Genomic DNA, 14,984 nt, shown 5'->3' on the forward strand with positions numbered 1-14,984 from the left:
CGGAGTGTACCGCTCCTTGTTTAATTACTGAAATTAAATTCTTCAATAGATTTGGTCCATTCAGCTTCTGTTTTCAAGAGTGTTGGATATCTGTCTTGTTCTCTATGTGGTTAGTAACTTTTACCTTTAAGGCACATTTCTAGGTTTTAAGCTGAAATGTAGTTGTTTCACAATTTAGGGTAAAAAACACACTGCCTCATTTAGGTACCAAACTTAAAGCTGTGGGATGCTGTGCAGCTTCCGTAAGGATAGGCATGTCATCCACTTCATTTGATATCACTGAGCTCCCAGAAAGACAAATGAAGACATACCCACACACGGAGATTCAGGCATCTTCTTTCCTCCACTGATTCGAAGGGAGTTTGGGAGACTCCAGAAGATGACCCCAACTGCAAGGTATCTCCCTGTTCCACTGATTTGTGCTGAACAAGTATGGATATTCTGGGATCCAGTGTATCTAGAGCTTCTCTGCTGAAAGGCATTTGTGTACTGTCTTCTGCTTATTATTGCCATGGTTAGAAGGTGAAGCAGAAGATGGAAGAGATCTTACTGAAGTTATTCTGAGCAGTTTTAAGTCCCACAGCCTGGATAGTGCTCTGTGTACCATTCCTGAGCCATAGCACTGTCCATCATCGTCTTGGTGGCCCAGCAGTTCACCTTCAGCAGGCATAAGAGCAACAGAGGAAAGTAGACAACATGCAAGAGATAATGTCTTGGTTTGCTGCACTCAGGAGGAAGGAAGATGTCTGGTCCAAACTTAGTTTTTGAGCATGTATGCATTTTAGAGTAGTAAACCCTGAAAGTGGTTTTAAAGTTAACAGTCTAAATAAAATATGCCTTAAACCCAAAAGTCCTGTGTGCTGCCTTCAGCTTCTACCTTCCTCTGGCTGAGATGTGGATTCTATACTATAAAGGTAAACACAAGTGTAGCTAAAATTTTGAACCTTCTCCAAAGGAAACAGGTGGAGTAGAGATGCCACTGTACTTGAGTTCAGGTAGCAAAAGAGAGGCTGAGTGTGAGAGTGGCACTTACTTCCCCAGAAATTTTGCTTTCTGATATTGCTAGGGCTGTAGTGTACTCTTTCAGGCTTAAGAGAAATGCCTTGTAATTTTAGTGCAGTGGTCAGCTGGAAAGAAGCAAACTGCCTTCATTGCCTATGTCCCAGTTTAAGCAAATTTTAGGTGGATTGAACCCTACCTTACTGAAGATTTCACTGAGGATTAGACTGACATTGAGGTTAAAGGAGTGCAGTTCTCAAGTCAAGCCTATTTCTGTACTGTAGATTATTCATTTTTGCAGAAAATTATTCAGTTGAACTAATCTGACAGGGCTGACTGGATGTCCATTACAGTGCTGCATTAAAATTGCTAAACAGAGTATTGGAAGGGCACTAGGTACAGTCTGGTAAAGACAATACATAATTTGAATGACGGCATTAAGGGAGCATTTCAGAGTTTGGTAAATGGATTTCTGAAGACACTTGGCAATTGGGAGGAGGAAAAGCAAATGAGAGCAACTGCTTGTGAGACTGTCATAACCCCAGCATAACATTGAGCTACATGTTGCTCTCCTTGGGCTGGGAGCAGGCTTGGCAAATGTGAGCAATCAAGCCATCTGTATAACTGGATCAGATTTTTCACTACCAAAATGGATCAATTTATGGGATTGTTTTGACAGTCATGTTGGGAAATACAGAACATATAGTTTTCATCATTGTTTACTTCTGCTTTTCCTCTTGTTCCCTTTGACTTTGCCCACTGTCTTTTATTAGAGTTTGAGCTCCGTTTAGCTCAGCATGCAGAGCTGGCCATGCTGCCAGTGTTGCTCCCCGCAGAACTCCTCCTGTTCCTTCATTTACATGTTTCCTTCTTATTCTTTAACCAGAAGGGGAAGCTTTGAGCCTTGAATGCATAAATCATTAGGTCCAGGTCAAAAATAGACAATCCATTATTCAAAGTGATTGTTCTCACTCATCAGATTTGTAGTTTATCTTGGGAATTTCTTGGAAACATGGCATTCATTTGTAGCATTGTTTGGAGAACTGCAGCACGAGGCTGAACTGCTCCTGAGGTCTGCATCCAATATTCACAGAATGTCAGGGATTGGAATGGACCTCAAAAGCTCATCCAGTCCAATCCCCCTGCCAGAGCAGGAACACCCAGATGAGGTTACACAGGAAGGTGTCCAGGCAGGTTTTGAATGTCTCCAGAGAAGGAGACTCCACATCCCCGCTGGGCAGCCTGTTCCAGTGTCTCTTACCCTCACTGAGAAGAAGTTTCTTCTCATATCTAGATGGAACCTCCCCTGTTCCAGTTTGAACCCATTACCCCATGTCCTACCATTGGTTGTCACCGAGAAGAGCCTGGCTCCATCCTTGTAAACTCAGCAAATGAAAAGTGAAATCTTTATTAGACAACAGCGGAGGAAGATTATAATCCAGTGTTCTATTACTTAAATTACCTCTGTAAGTGGATTGTTCCTTAAAGTATTTCTGTTTTCAGCTCCCTCACTGGGAGGGATTTAGATATTTGGAAGATATGGAATATTGTTTTCAGCAGGCAATCTAGTTTTCCTATATTCAATGTCCAGTACACTTTGTGAAAATGTTTTAACAAACAATTACATCAAGTCGGGCTTCCAAATCCACTCCTGAGCATTTAAATGAATTACACTAATTTTCAGAAGTGCCTAGCAGCTCACATTAAGTTAAGAGATATTTATTCCTGTACTTTAATTTTTAATTTATCTACAAATAAAGTAGCTTTGTAGCTTAGATCTGCTGTGAGGTTTTTTTGTTTTATTTTTTGTTTGTTTGGCGTTTTTTACAAAAAACTCTTGGTGAACTTATAAGGAGCTGATTGGTTAGTGATTTTTTAGCTCAGACAAGTACGTATAGATTGGTCCATTTATTTTTCACATGTTTAAAGTGGGTAGGTAAGTTTTCGTGGTTAAATCATGATGTTAAATCATTACATCAGAGTCTTGAACTGAACTAGGAAGTAATTTCAGCTGAAGTGTAATGTAGTACTACCATAAAACATTGGCTATTTTTAGCAGAGATATAAGACATATGCTCCAGCAGGTATAACTGGTTTAGTGCAATAGTTGTGCACTGAAAAGTGAGATTAAACAAAAGCAGCAGTGAAATATTTTGCAGATGACAATCTGACAGACTTTAAGACTATATATATCTACATAAATTTGAAAGGAAATACTTATATTTCATTCCCCGTTTATTTCTTCATTGTCATCAACCTTTCAAATGAAGTACATTCTACAAATAATGTGAGAAAGAGATTGGCATCTGAGTGAGACAGAATGCTTCTACTGGTTCAGTGGGGTGTGAATCTGTCAACTGAAAACTAATAATTCTGCTAGCGCTCACATATAGAGATGGCATTAGGAAATAAAGAAATGGAAGAAAGTTAGTTATACATGAATTTTTTATAATTTCTGACTCTGTTTTCATCTTCCAAGCTGTAGAGAACTGGAAACCCCCTGGACACCTAGAGAATTATTGTAAACTGTGGAATGTATCATATTTTTGTTTAGTTCCTGTTATCATATCTTAGCACACTTAACTTGAAGGAAGATGCAAAAGAGGAATCTATAGCAAGTGAAATGAGAGTACAGGTAGGAAACCCAAAGTGAGCACTATCTCAGTATCTCAGCTGGCAACAGCTGTATCATCTGCAAAAGGGTGCTATGCCATCCAACAGTTTGTTCTTCATAAGACCAAATTCTAGATCAAAGGTGATCAGAAGCCTTCAAAATAATAAAATGGAGGGGTAAAATCAAGAAGAACTATTAAAGACACTGCAGGAGCCATTAATTTTATTTTGCAGAAAAAGGGTAAGCCAGCCTCAAGGCAACTTGCAAAGCATAAATAGCAGCCATGGGTAGGTCTTCTGTTGCTTTTGTTGTTGTTTTTTGTTTTTTTTTTTTTTTTTTCCCAGTATGTGTTTTATATCTCTGAGGCCTGTACAAGTTGTGTTTTCTTTTTTTAAATGTTCACTGTTACTGGTGTACTGAAATATCTTATCACAGGTTCCCAAAAGAAAATGCATATGTGTTGGACCTGTATTGTAGCTTGTCTGGAAAACAATGGACCACAGCCCAGAGTCTCACTCTGTGCAAGGACTGTCACAAAAACGGGGGCCCCTCTCTCCTCCCCCACTATAAGACGCTGAAATGGCCATCTTGGCCATTGAAGTAAAGTAATGAAAACCTGATCCCCACCCTTAGCTCTCTTCCCAGGCTTTGGCCTTGATAAAAGAGTTTCATCATTAGGGTTGAGTCTAAAGAGTCTTTCTACTGTTACAATTTGTCCCTGAAGTATCTCATTATTTGTACCTTATCTACTTTTGTAACACTTCCTTTGAATTAATTTTGTAGTAGCTGAACCCTCACAATCACAGATGAATCATAGTCATAAAAAGAAAACAACAACAAACACCAAAAAACCACCAACCAACACTCCATAATATGGCAATTTCTTCCCATGTAGGACTGAATCGAGCAAGCAGAAAACCAAGCATAGTAGAAGAAAGATCACAAATAGAAGCTGTTCCATGAGTACTTGCAGTGGGGACGTGTGGGAGGACCACGGGCAGGAGGATAGGTGATATTTGCAAGTTGTCTTCTGGTAACAGCCCTTGTATAAAGCAGAAATCAGACGGGTGATCTGTGTCCATGGTGCTGTTGCAATGTAGTTTCTGTAACGCTGTGCTTGTGGGAATGGTGTATTTCCTGTGTGTAAACAAGGCTGAATGCACTCGCTGCACGAACCGTGCAACACTAAACAAAAGCAAAGCAGAAATAGAGTGTGGAGAATGATGTTCTGCCGTTTTTAGATAAAGGTTTTGAATATTCAACTCTCCTACAATATGACTGTCACAGAACTGTAATAAATGGTACTAGTAAGGATCAGTGCTAAGAAGTTGCAAAAATTGTTTTGGAAAACATCGTGATATAAATTATAATCATTCTTAATCTGAATCCTCAAATGTGATAGTGTCATCAATAACAGTACTGGTATCAAAGAGGATTATAGATAGCACTATGCCTTTTAAATGTGCACAATTTCTGGTTCTCCACCTTTCCTGTGTTATTATGAATGGCACTTTCTTAGCCTATGAAACGGTATGTGAGTTTGTGAATTTATGCGTTTTAGTTTGGTGTTGGATGAGGGTTACTAAGACTGCTCCTGGATGCCTGGGCTTGCAAAAGAATGGCCTTCCAGCACCATTTTCTCTCCAGCATTCTTCCCAGACCATAGCATTCAAATGCTCTGATTACATCCCCCCTTTACTGTTACTACATCGGATCATAGCAACATACCTTGGTTTTGAAGTCAGAGAATGCTTTTTCTGGGGAGAAGGGGTAAGCAGGGAGTAGGCGCTTGAGCCTTCACAAATTAGACTCCCTTGGTAAAAAAATGACAGCAATGTACGTAGCAGACTTTGCAGGTACCACTGCATAGACTTGCTATTACAGTAAAAGCCCACTTGCTGACACCAATCATTTCCGTAAAATTTAAGCCAACATCTTTGGGAGAAAAGATTTAATTAACACATGAGCCCCTGAGTCACTATGACAATCTGCTTTCGTAGTGGTCGGAATAATCACATTTCTACCCACTGTCAGCCCTTGAAGTATAGGGGTTTTATGAATAATCTATGGTACATTTTTTCCTTACAGAAACAATCAGATTCTTTTGTTCCTTTCACACAAGAGCATTTCTGTCTTAGACATCTAGAAAAACTCTAAATTTATCTGGTGCCTTGAGGGGCTACCTCTGGCTCTGTGACAGGAGGTCTCTTGAGCATTTTGGGTTAGTAGCATGAAGGGAGGCTGAGCGTTTCCATCCTAATGGAGATCCACATGAGACACCCCATTATTTAAACAGAGGTACCTTTAGTGCAGTGTATGCAGAACACAGTGCAATAAATAAATAAATAAACAATGCTCATTGCAGATAATAAATAAAATTGTGGCAATGATTATTACTGTGATGTAAAATTAGATTCAAAAATGTTCACTGTGAAGCAGAAATAACCCAGGTACAGAGCTCTGAAAAATCTTTTTTCCCTCTTAGTCCATTTGAAAAGATCATGTCTAACAGTACATGCTTTTTTTTTGACACCTCCTTCACCAACTTGTTATAAATCCTTAAGGAAAAAAAGGAAGAATCTTTTTCCCCTGGTTTAGTCTCATCAAAGTTGTTTCTGATTTACTGTGGCATAAGTTAGGGAAGTATCCAGCTTGTAAGATTTAATTTTATGATCTTTGTTGCTTTAAAACTGTTGAGAATGTTTTTATAATCACAATTTAGACAGGGGATGTTATATCTGTTGCTTTCACTGGACATTGCTGCATCATTTCCTTATCTTTTTACTTTCTTAATACTTTCATATTTGATACCACAGTGCTGAAAACAGCTGAACAAATAATGATCTGTTTATTAGAGACAGAATGTTTTTAATGCATCTTTAAAGTTGTAACAACTCTAATAACATGAAATTTTTGCAAATCTAGATTTTTGCATCTAGATAAGTGTTTTTTTAAATGATAGCAGTCCTCTTGTGTTAAGCTTGATTGCAACCAGTTTTCCAAATTAAAAAATGTAAATGCGGCATTGACAAAGGTTAAAAAGATTTAAAGTGGGTTCTGTCAGCAGTGCACGCACACACCAAACTAAATCCCATGTATCTAATCAGTGTCCTCCGGACTCTGTGCCTTGCTCCATTGTTTACTTTCAAATCCATAATAATTTTGTATCCTTTCACTGGATGAAGATTCATTTTTGAAACTAATGAATTTAAAAATGTGCTTTTCCCTTGTCCATTTGATACTGAGCCTACAATTTGACTTTCATTGTTTGTTTCCCTCCTTGTCTCGTCAATTCTTTTTTTTTCTTTCTGTCCTTTTACTTTATTACAATTTTTATTGAGGACTGAGATGAACTGGTTGCTGCATCATGGGCCCATTACACTTCCTAACAATTCCATTTACACCTTATTGTTTGTCTTATTGCTGGAAAATTCAGGTGATTCATCATGCCTGAAGAAGCACCTGATCCCAATTCCCTTGATATCACGACCACTATGTGACAGGAATACAGTTAGTGGTGGCTTTCAGACTCTAAGAGGCCAAGGTGATAACTCTTTTGGGACTTTTAGCCTCTCAAGTATTGATGAGTTCCATTTTCGTAATGCTCTGTTTTCTTGCTCCCTTTCAACAGCCCCCTGAGTGTGGAAAAGGGCTTGGAGTTAATAAAAGAAGTGGCAGATCTCCTGAAACTGCAGATGAGTGCCTTCGATGATGTCAAGTACGTACACGGAATTTGCCCCTTCTTATTTTGTTGGATTTCTCATTATTTTTGAATAGTTTGTCTTACAAGGATATATCTGCTCTTTAATGACAAAATTAATGAGAGTGTGAGAGAGACGAAAAAGAACATTATGATGATCTTTATACTGTCCCTGACACACAGGGGCAAATTATTTTGAAAAAAATTATAAAGACTGAAATTTTTCTATGCTTCCATAGGGAAAAATAGTCTGTTCAAAACACTGTAAAAATATTACTAACCTTATTTAACAGTTTGTATGTAAGGAAAGTCTCATGAAGGGTCATCATATCCAGTGTTGCTCAGAGGGAAAATTACATCGGAGATGGGTAAGAACTTGAGTCCTTGGCTTTGAGTCTGGCATGTGACACAGTGGTCATGTAGCTTGGTCAGCTACTCATTTAACAAGTCACAGGGAGTTCAGCTATGTTGAGTTACTGTTTTTCTTCATATGATTCATACCGATGAATGCTTTGCATGTTAATCTCCTGAACTAAGAGGTTGTTATTTGCCATGTCCGGTAAAAATGTTCAGATTGGGAATTTTATTAAATCATTTTGGTAGAAATATTTACTTCACAAAGCTTAATTCTTCCTTTATAAGACACAAAACAAAAATAGTTTGATAGAAAATAATGGAGAAGAAGGGTCAGCTGTGGGAGGATTTTGACAGCTTGCTGGAAAGAAGTCACATTTTGGTGCACAGAAAATAGCTGATGTCTGGGTGGCGTCCAGTTCCTGCCTGTGTTTCAGAGGGTTTGGGGCTGCTTATTTTGGCCCATGAGTCAGGTTGCTGAAGTGCAGCATCTTTCTCAGCCTTACATGTGCTGCCATCAGCTTTTGTTTAACCATCAGTTCCAGTGAATATAATTCGTCATTTAAAACTGTGTTTTAAGCCATAGTCTGAAGATGCTTCATCTTTGGTGGACGTGTTTATTGTTATTCAGAAAAAAAATAAAACTCTACCTATTCTATTATTGTATATGTAGGGCTAAATAAACTACTGGTAAGAAAATATTCTTAGAAACCTGACAAATACCAGGGGTATTGGCTTAAGTTGTTTAGAAGGAAAATATTCCCACATTTTGTTTGTTAACACAATCCTCTGCATTGCTGAATGTCTTTTTGCTTGTATTTTATGAAATGCATTTTTTATGAAAATTGAGGTTTAAAATTTAAAAAGAAAATACAATATTACCTGGTCTTCCTTGTAAACAGAATTTGCAGCCTTGACTTTGAATACTAGCACAAAAAGTCTGCTACACTTTCAAAGTGGTAATCCTATGGAACAATTTCTCTGCTGGAATCATTGGGTTCTGCTTCATTAACTTCATTCATTTACAGTAGAAGAGCACTTTCAGCTACCTTTCTAATTGTTAGCATAAAGCCTTTTGGTTATTTTTTATCATTTGATAAATTACAACAGCTTTGCAATTGGCAGGATGTAGATTCAGTCTCTAACAAAAACTATCCCTCCAGTGATATGGCTAGCTAGGAACCGCCTTTTTTTATTTTTTAAATTTTAAACATTAGGAAAGCTCATCATTTTGTGTCTATTAATATGCAGTCATATGACTGTAGCATAAGTATTAATACTTGTATTGTATGGTCTGTACTTTAAAAGTGTGTTATGAATTATAGTAACTCCAAACAGGACTGAGCGTTCTGTCCGTCAAGACAACATTTTTATCAGTCTTTGCCTTTTCAAAAAATATGTAAGTCTGGGAAAGGTTATCCCAAATCTCAAGTTAGTGAAGAATTCATCCATAATAAATTTTCTTAACAAAATTAGATACTTTGACTCAGGTTAAACCCATGAAATGCTAAAGATATGTGGAGCTGGCCAACAGCTATAGCCACAGTAGAAGCTTTTCAAAAAAGGCCTCACCAAGCATAGAATTAACACTTTTTGGATTTGTTCTTTTGTTTTCACTGCACAACTGCCAATGGAAAACTGTATGAATGTGAAGGCTCTGGTTAGCTTCTGAGTGGCCTCATGGAGAGGGCTTTCATGAAAAAACCTGATGTCATGATTATTCCTAATCCAGCTTCGCTAACTCGGGAAATATGCTCTTAGTTGACATAAGGCATCATGAGTGATTTACATTATTTTATTTCACTGGCAGCTAAAAGTACTCTTTTTCTTAAGGATTCAGTAGCTTGTTTGTTTGTTTTTAAATGGAGACATTTTGTAGAAAAAATTACAAATAAACCTGAGACCAAGGATTTTTAAAAGGGGTTGGGATATAACATCCTAGTCTGCTTCAAACTCTGACCTGCATATTACCTTAGTGTAAAATTTTCAGTTCTCTCTTTTCCATCCAGTAATTCTAGATGGCAAGAAAGTAACCGTGTAGGCCTTGAATTTTTCTGACTTGCAAAGATTTAAGAGTAAATACAAGTTAATGAGAAGCACAGCGTCAATCACATTCAATAGGAATAGTGTGAGCACTGAGGAGAGAAACTGAGTGGGGAGTCCTTTAAGTTCTTTAAATTCTCAGTTAAGAGTTTCTTCTCCTTTTCTATGGAAAACACAATTTTAAAGGGACTGCTTCAGAAATATGTTACTACCTTTAGTCAGTTTTGTCTGCAAATACCTTTCGTTCTTCCCTGTATTTTTAGTTTTTTCCTCGGCTTTGGAGTTCAGTAAGTGAACGATTGCTTTTGCCAGGGATTCCTACTGATTCCTGTGTTAGTTCTTGATTAGTTGATGCACGGTAGTAATCAGTTTATCTTCTTTCCTTCACGATCCTGCCGACTTTAACCGATGGCCCGCGGTTTCCAGCGTAGCCTCGGGCTCGGCTCCCAGAGCGTTCAGTCCAGTTCTGCAGTTGGTTTGTTGTCAAGTTTGCATTGACATAAACTTTGCTCGCCCTGTGAAGCAGATGAGTGGGAATAGATTTGGGGAATTCATAATTAGAAATATTTCAACGTTGAAGAAAAGATCCAACATGTTAGCTGTCACTTTTGGATGCAGCTTGAATCTTTATGGAAGTAATAGTTATCCTTAATATGTTTTGTTAATGATTATGTAGCTGTCAAATAAATTCCATTATTTCTTATTACATCATTAGAGACCATTAAAAGGATATTAGCATGCTGATGTAATTATGCAAGCAGACGTAAAATGACTATAGTTATGATTTTATAATCTAATTATGGGTGTCCAATGCCCCTGGTGATTGATTGTTGGACTGCTATCATGGATTGAAGTCAGATGAATAGTAGTGTTAGGAGGGTTTGTATTTATTTAACAAAATATAATTTTACTACACTGTAATCTACAGCATTATCCTTCTTCATGTAATTACAATTCTTCACACCTTACAAAATAAACTTACAAACATGAAAGAATATCAGGAAGCATCCAAATATAATAAAAATACTAAAAATCTCTAAGCTCAGCTGTGAGGGCAGTGGAAAGAACACTCAGAATCCATAGTCAAAGGCGTTGATTAGAACATAAATGAATAATTTGGTTTCTGATGAGAATACAAGTTATTTCTGAATTTTTTTAATGTTCTCGTATTTGGGGAATTTACTGAGAACATTGACAGGGGAACTATTCAGCTCTAAGCTTAGCTGAATACCTTTGTATGGAGAGAAAACAGATTATTCTCATTTCATGGTACCTCAGACTGCATATCCTACCATTCTCAGCCTCCAGTTAAGAGTGAGATTTTCAGCTGAATATTACATTTTCTGACGGATGCTGCAGTAGCACTGATTTTTTTTTTTTTCTTTTCCTTCTTATTTCTCTCTTTAGCCTTATATGATTTGCCCTATTGCCATTGAAGATCTCTCACTTCAGGTTTCTCTTTTTTCCCCATTTTTTTGTACTGTGTTGGCTTCCTCCACCCATTTATCATAGTGGGCATCTTTGTCATTTTTGTCTTCTAATATAACTAAACTCAATACTCAAAGAACTGTCCTTTAGGACGTATGATAACTTGACCAACAAGCATGCCTATTTCCATATCTATTTTTTCAGAGGAAAGCCTGTAGCAGAACACTCTATATGAATTCCATAAAATGACGTTAATCTTTATCTGCCGCTGTTGTTTTGAAGTGTAAAATAATTGTCTATATAAACATATAATCTATATATATAATGTTGGGGATGAACAGGATACTTATGCCAGTTTCCAAATGCTAATATAAATAGATTTTTCAAGTTAAAAAAGCTGAAGCTGATTATCTAATACAATGTCCTGGATTGCAGAGCCATAAAATTTAACCAATAGTCCCTTGTCATGTTGGATCTGTATCTTATATCCAGAGCTAAGTTGAAAGACCAAATCACTGATCTTTCAGAGTCTAACATGCAAACTCCCAGGCCTCAGGCTGGCTGTTCTGCTTTCACCTGACTTCTCCCCCTACCCGCACTGAGGCTGGAGATGGATTCGGTGTTTTACTTGAATAGTTTATTATACGAAAAATGAAAATTCAGGTTAATTGAAAATACGTATGGAAACCGTATGGAGGCTTCAGCTGAAAAATACATTTCAAAATTTGTAGCAGCCACAGCAGTGTGGTTTGACATTGTGAAAATAAAATACTACGATTTTTAAAGTCAAAGTAATGACTAGAGTAAAAATTTATCTAAGTTTGGCTTATAAGAAAAATACTTTTATTTTGGTCATAAGAACAAACAAAACATTACTTTGGACTGAACTCAAGCCTTTTTATTTTTTTGAGCTGACCAAATATATCAATCTTTTTATAAAGACTAATTATGATATAGTATTGAAATGTTTGATCATATCTACATATTTTTCTACAGCCGTCTGTCTTATCCCATATGCAGGAAATAAAATGCTGAGTTAATGAGCAACTCTTCAATGCTTCATTTTATTCTCATTGTTCAATGTGTGGCTTCAAGATTCATTTATTGCACATTATTCAAATCCTGCTTTGAGGTCAGAAAACCCATTTCCTCTTGTTTTGTTTTGTTTTGTTTTTTCCTATGGTGCTCTTCACTACGCTATCAAAATGCTTGACAAACATGAACTGATATACTTAACTCATATGAGATGTGGGGTATTAATAGGACCATACAGAGCTGGAGTTCTGCATAAAGAGATTAATGTCAAAGCATTTGCTAATATGAAGTGTCCAGTCTGATGTCTCAGAGTGTAGCTTATTCAGCCTCTTCTGTAAAGAACTTCACTTATTGAGAAAGAGATCCCATTGCTTTAAATTACCATTCTGAGTGTTCAGCAGTCCCAGAAGTCAGCTCTTGGTTTAGACAGTGGCACTTGGTCTGTAAGAACAAATTGCCTGAAATGACTTGGCTTCAAATGAACCGAGTCTGAATCTGAGGCAGAACTGAATGGTACCAGCAGAATTCAAAGCAGCAGTAGGACCTTTACATTCTTATAGTTCCGTACCTTATTTGCAATATACTTCCTAAAGTCTGATAAAAATGAAGTTGAGGCCCCTAAAAATATTGGTCTTCTCTACTACTTCACCACCATTCTTCCTTGGATGTCAGGAATCCTACTGGAAAAAAACATTTTGAAAAGAAAGACTGCATCTCTAGATATGAAGTCAAGATTGTTTTTTCCTATTAAACTGTAGTATATCTTTAGTGTCAACTATGTTTTTTGCATAGTTTTATGTGAACAGTGATCTAACAAAAGCTTGAATTTGGAAGGCCCAAGGGGAGCAACAAGCACATTCTTGCCATACTTCAAATCTCTGTTTTCGAGTAGTGGGTTTAGAGACATTTACCACCTCCTTTTCAAAGAAAAGGCCTTACACTCCAAATAACATCTACTATTATTCTTGTTCTTAGGAAGGGCTGAAACGTTTGGGCTGGAATAAATACAATTTGAAAAGCCAGCCAACCATACCAGTGAAAAGAACTTAATCTGAGGAAGATATCTGAAAATCAAACCAAGTGCTGAAAGTTTGGAGAAGCTTTAAATGCGTTCAAATCAGTGTTGGGCAGGCAGACTGATGAGTGGTGCTCCCAGCCTCACCTATTATGAACATGTGCATGGGCTGTAGGGTCCTAATCATGCTTTATAGGTTTTGTTCATTGTTTGTCATGTTATTTTTCTAACACCTGAAAAACTCAATCAGCCAGTTAATCATATTCAGTCATCCAGAACCTAAACACTGGAACAGCACTTGGTATTTTCACCTCATCATGCTGATGGATTATGACATGTGGTATATGTATGCTCTAAATGTGAACATCTCAGGAAATTATTGGTAGCTGGAGAGGCAGGATAGTGTGAGGGAGGATTATTTAACCACTGAGCAGTAGTGGGACAGGTGGCACTGTGTCTTGTTAGGTTTGTGTTTGCAAACTTTTACTGTACAGATTCTTCATGATTCCTTTCTCCTTGATTCAGTATGATCAATCTTTTCTTGTGTTGTATGTTGAGCACCTGTGGATTAATATTCTTGCAAAGTATTTTTCTAGATTGGCAGATTCTGGATTCTGCCATCTATGCCATTTAGATTGACTGAGAGGAACGTTCTAATACTGTGCTTATGAAAAACCATGTAGTCCACACTGTTCTCCTTAAGGTGCTGTAATATAAGCTAGCAATAGATTGAACTTTTACTTTCATTCCATTTATTGTCCAGAAATTAAGCAACATTTTTATTTCAGTTTGAATTGTGCTATGTTCAGTCTCAACAAAAAAAATATACCTTTCAAAAAAGTTGAGCAATATTTGTCATTTGTTCTTTGATTTTAAATAGCAAACCAACAGACTAAGGCTATTTGGCATAATCTTGTTTAAAATGTTATAAAAGCATAACTCAGAAATAATGGAATCACTTCTATTCAAACTTGACTTCCTCCACAGCTTTAATGAGTCTGGAAAACAAATAGTCCGAAAAATGTACTGCTGTAACTCATCGCATGCAGGCTTTATAAAAAATTACATTGTGTTTTCTAGTACATATTGTCTCATTTGAGAACTAATTTATAATATAAAGATGCATCAATTTTTAAAGGAATGAGGATAAGGAAACAAAAATAAGGTGGAAGTTTTGACTATGCATTTCTTTACTTAAAAATGAATGATTTTTCAACCTTAGCGTTGCATTAGTTTGTGGCTTTTTCCCCTGAGGTATAATATATTTTGTGTGCTTTTCTTTAATAAATGTGCATATAGCCAAGATCATTTTGCCTTCTTCACTGTAACTTTCCCGCTAGAAAAATATGAAAATATATTAAAATAACAAGAAGGATTTTGGCCTGCAGCATTTTATGAATTCTAGGTGACAAAACAGGAAGACAGTAAAAATCTAGGGAGACTTATAAATAAAAATGTACAAAGTTTGACTTTCCATTACAACACTTTATCTCATTAAACCAGGAGATTTGCACCTTTGTAACCAAAAGCAGAGTGAAACCCAGTGTTAGGGATACATATCCGTGTACTCACAGGTCCCTACTCAAGAGAAGGCTTTTACCGATAAGTGATCTTCTAAAGTTTACCTATTTTTAACTTCCTATTTCTCTACTGCCCGTCCCTCTGTGTGACTGAGGATGCCGTCATATCCTTTTAAAAATAACATTAAAGTTCATAACATTATAAGGCAGGCAGGATATACTCCTTTGTTTCAAGCAAGTCACTGACTACGTGCCATTGCATTTAATTTATATAAC

At 37.0% G+C, this 14,984-nt stretch overlaps 1 protein-coding gene across 1 annotated transcript in view; it reads left to right on the forward strand.

Annotated features, from left to right (window-relative positions):
• PTPRN2 (protein tyrosine phosphatase receptor type N2) overlaps positions 1 to 14,984 on the forward strand; it is a gene marked incomplete at both ends in the record, with an annotated part of 645,993 nt that overhangs the window by 267,378 nt on the left and 363,631 nt on the right. The window contains one exon of the mRNA XM_082045523.1: positions 7,245 to 7,331. Within this exon, the coding sequence (XP_081901649.1) occupies positions 7,245 to 7,331 (87 nt within the window). The remainder of the gene's footprint in view (positions 1 to 7,244; positions 7,332 to 14,984) is intronic.

Source organism: Streptopelia decaocto (assembly GCF_964273445.1).
Source record: "Streptopelia decaocto genome assembly, chromosome: 2".
Lineage (NCBI taxonomy): Eukaryota > Metazoa > Chordata > Aves > Columbiformes > Columbidae > Streptopelia > Streptopelia decaocto.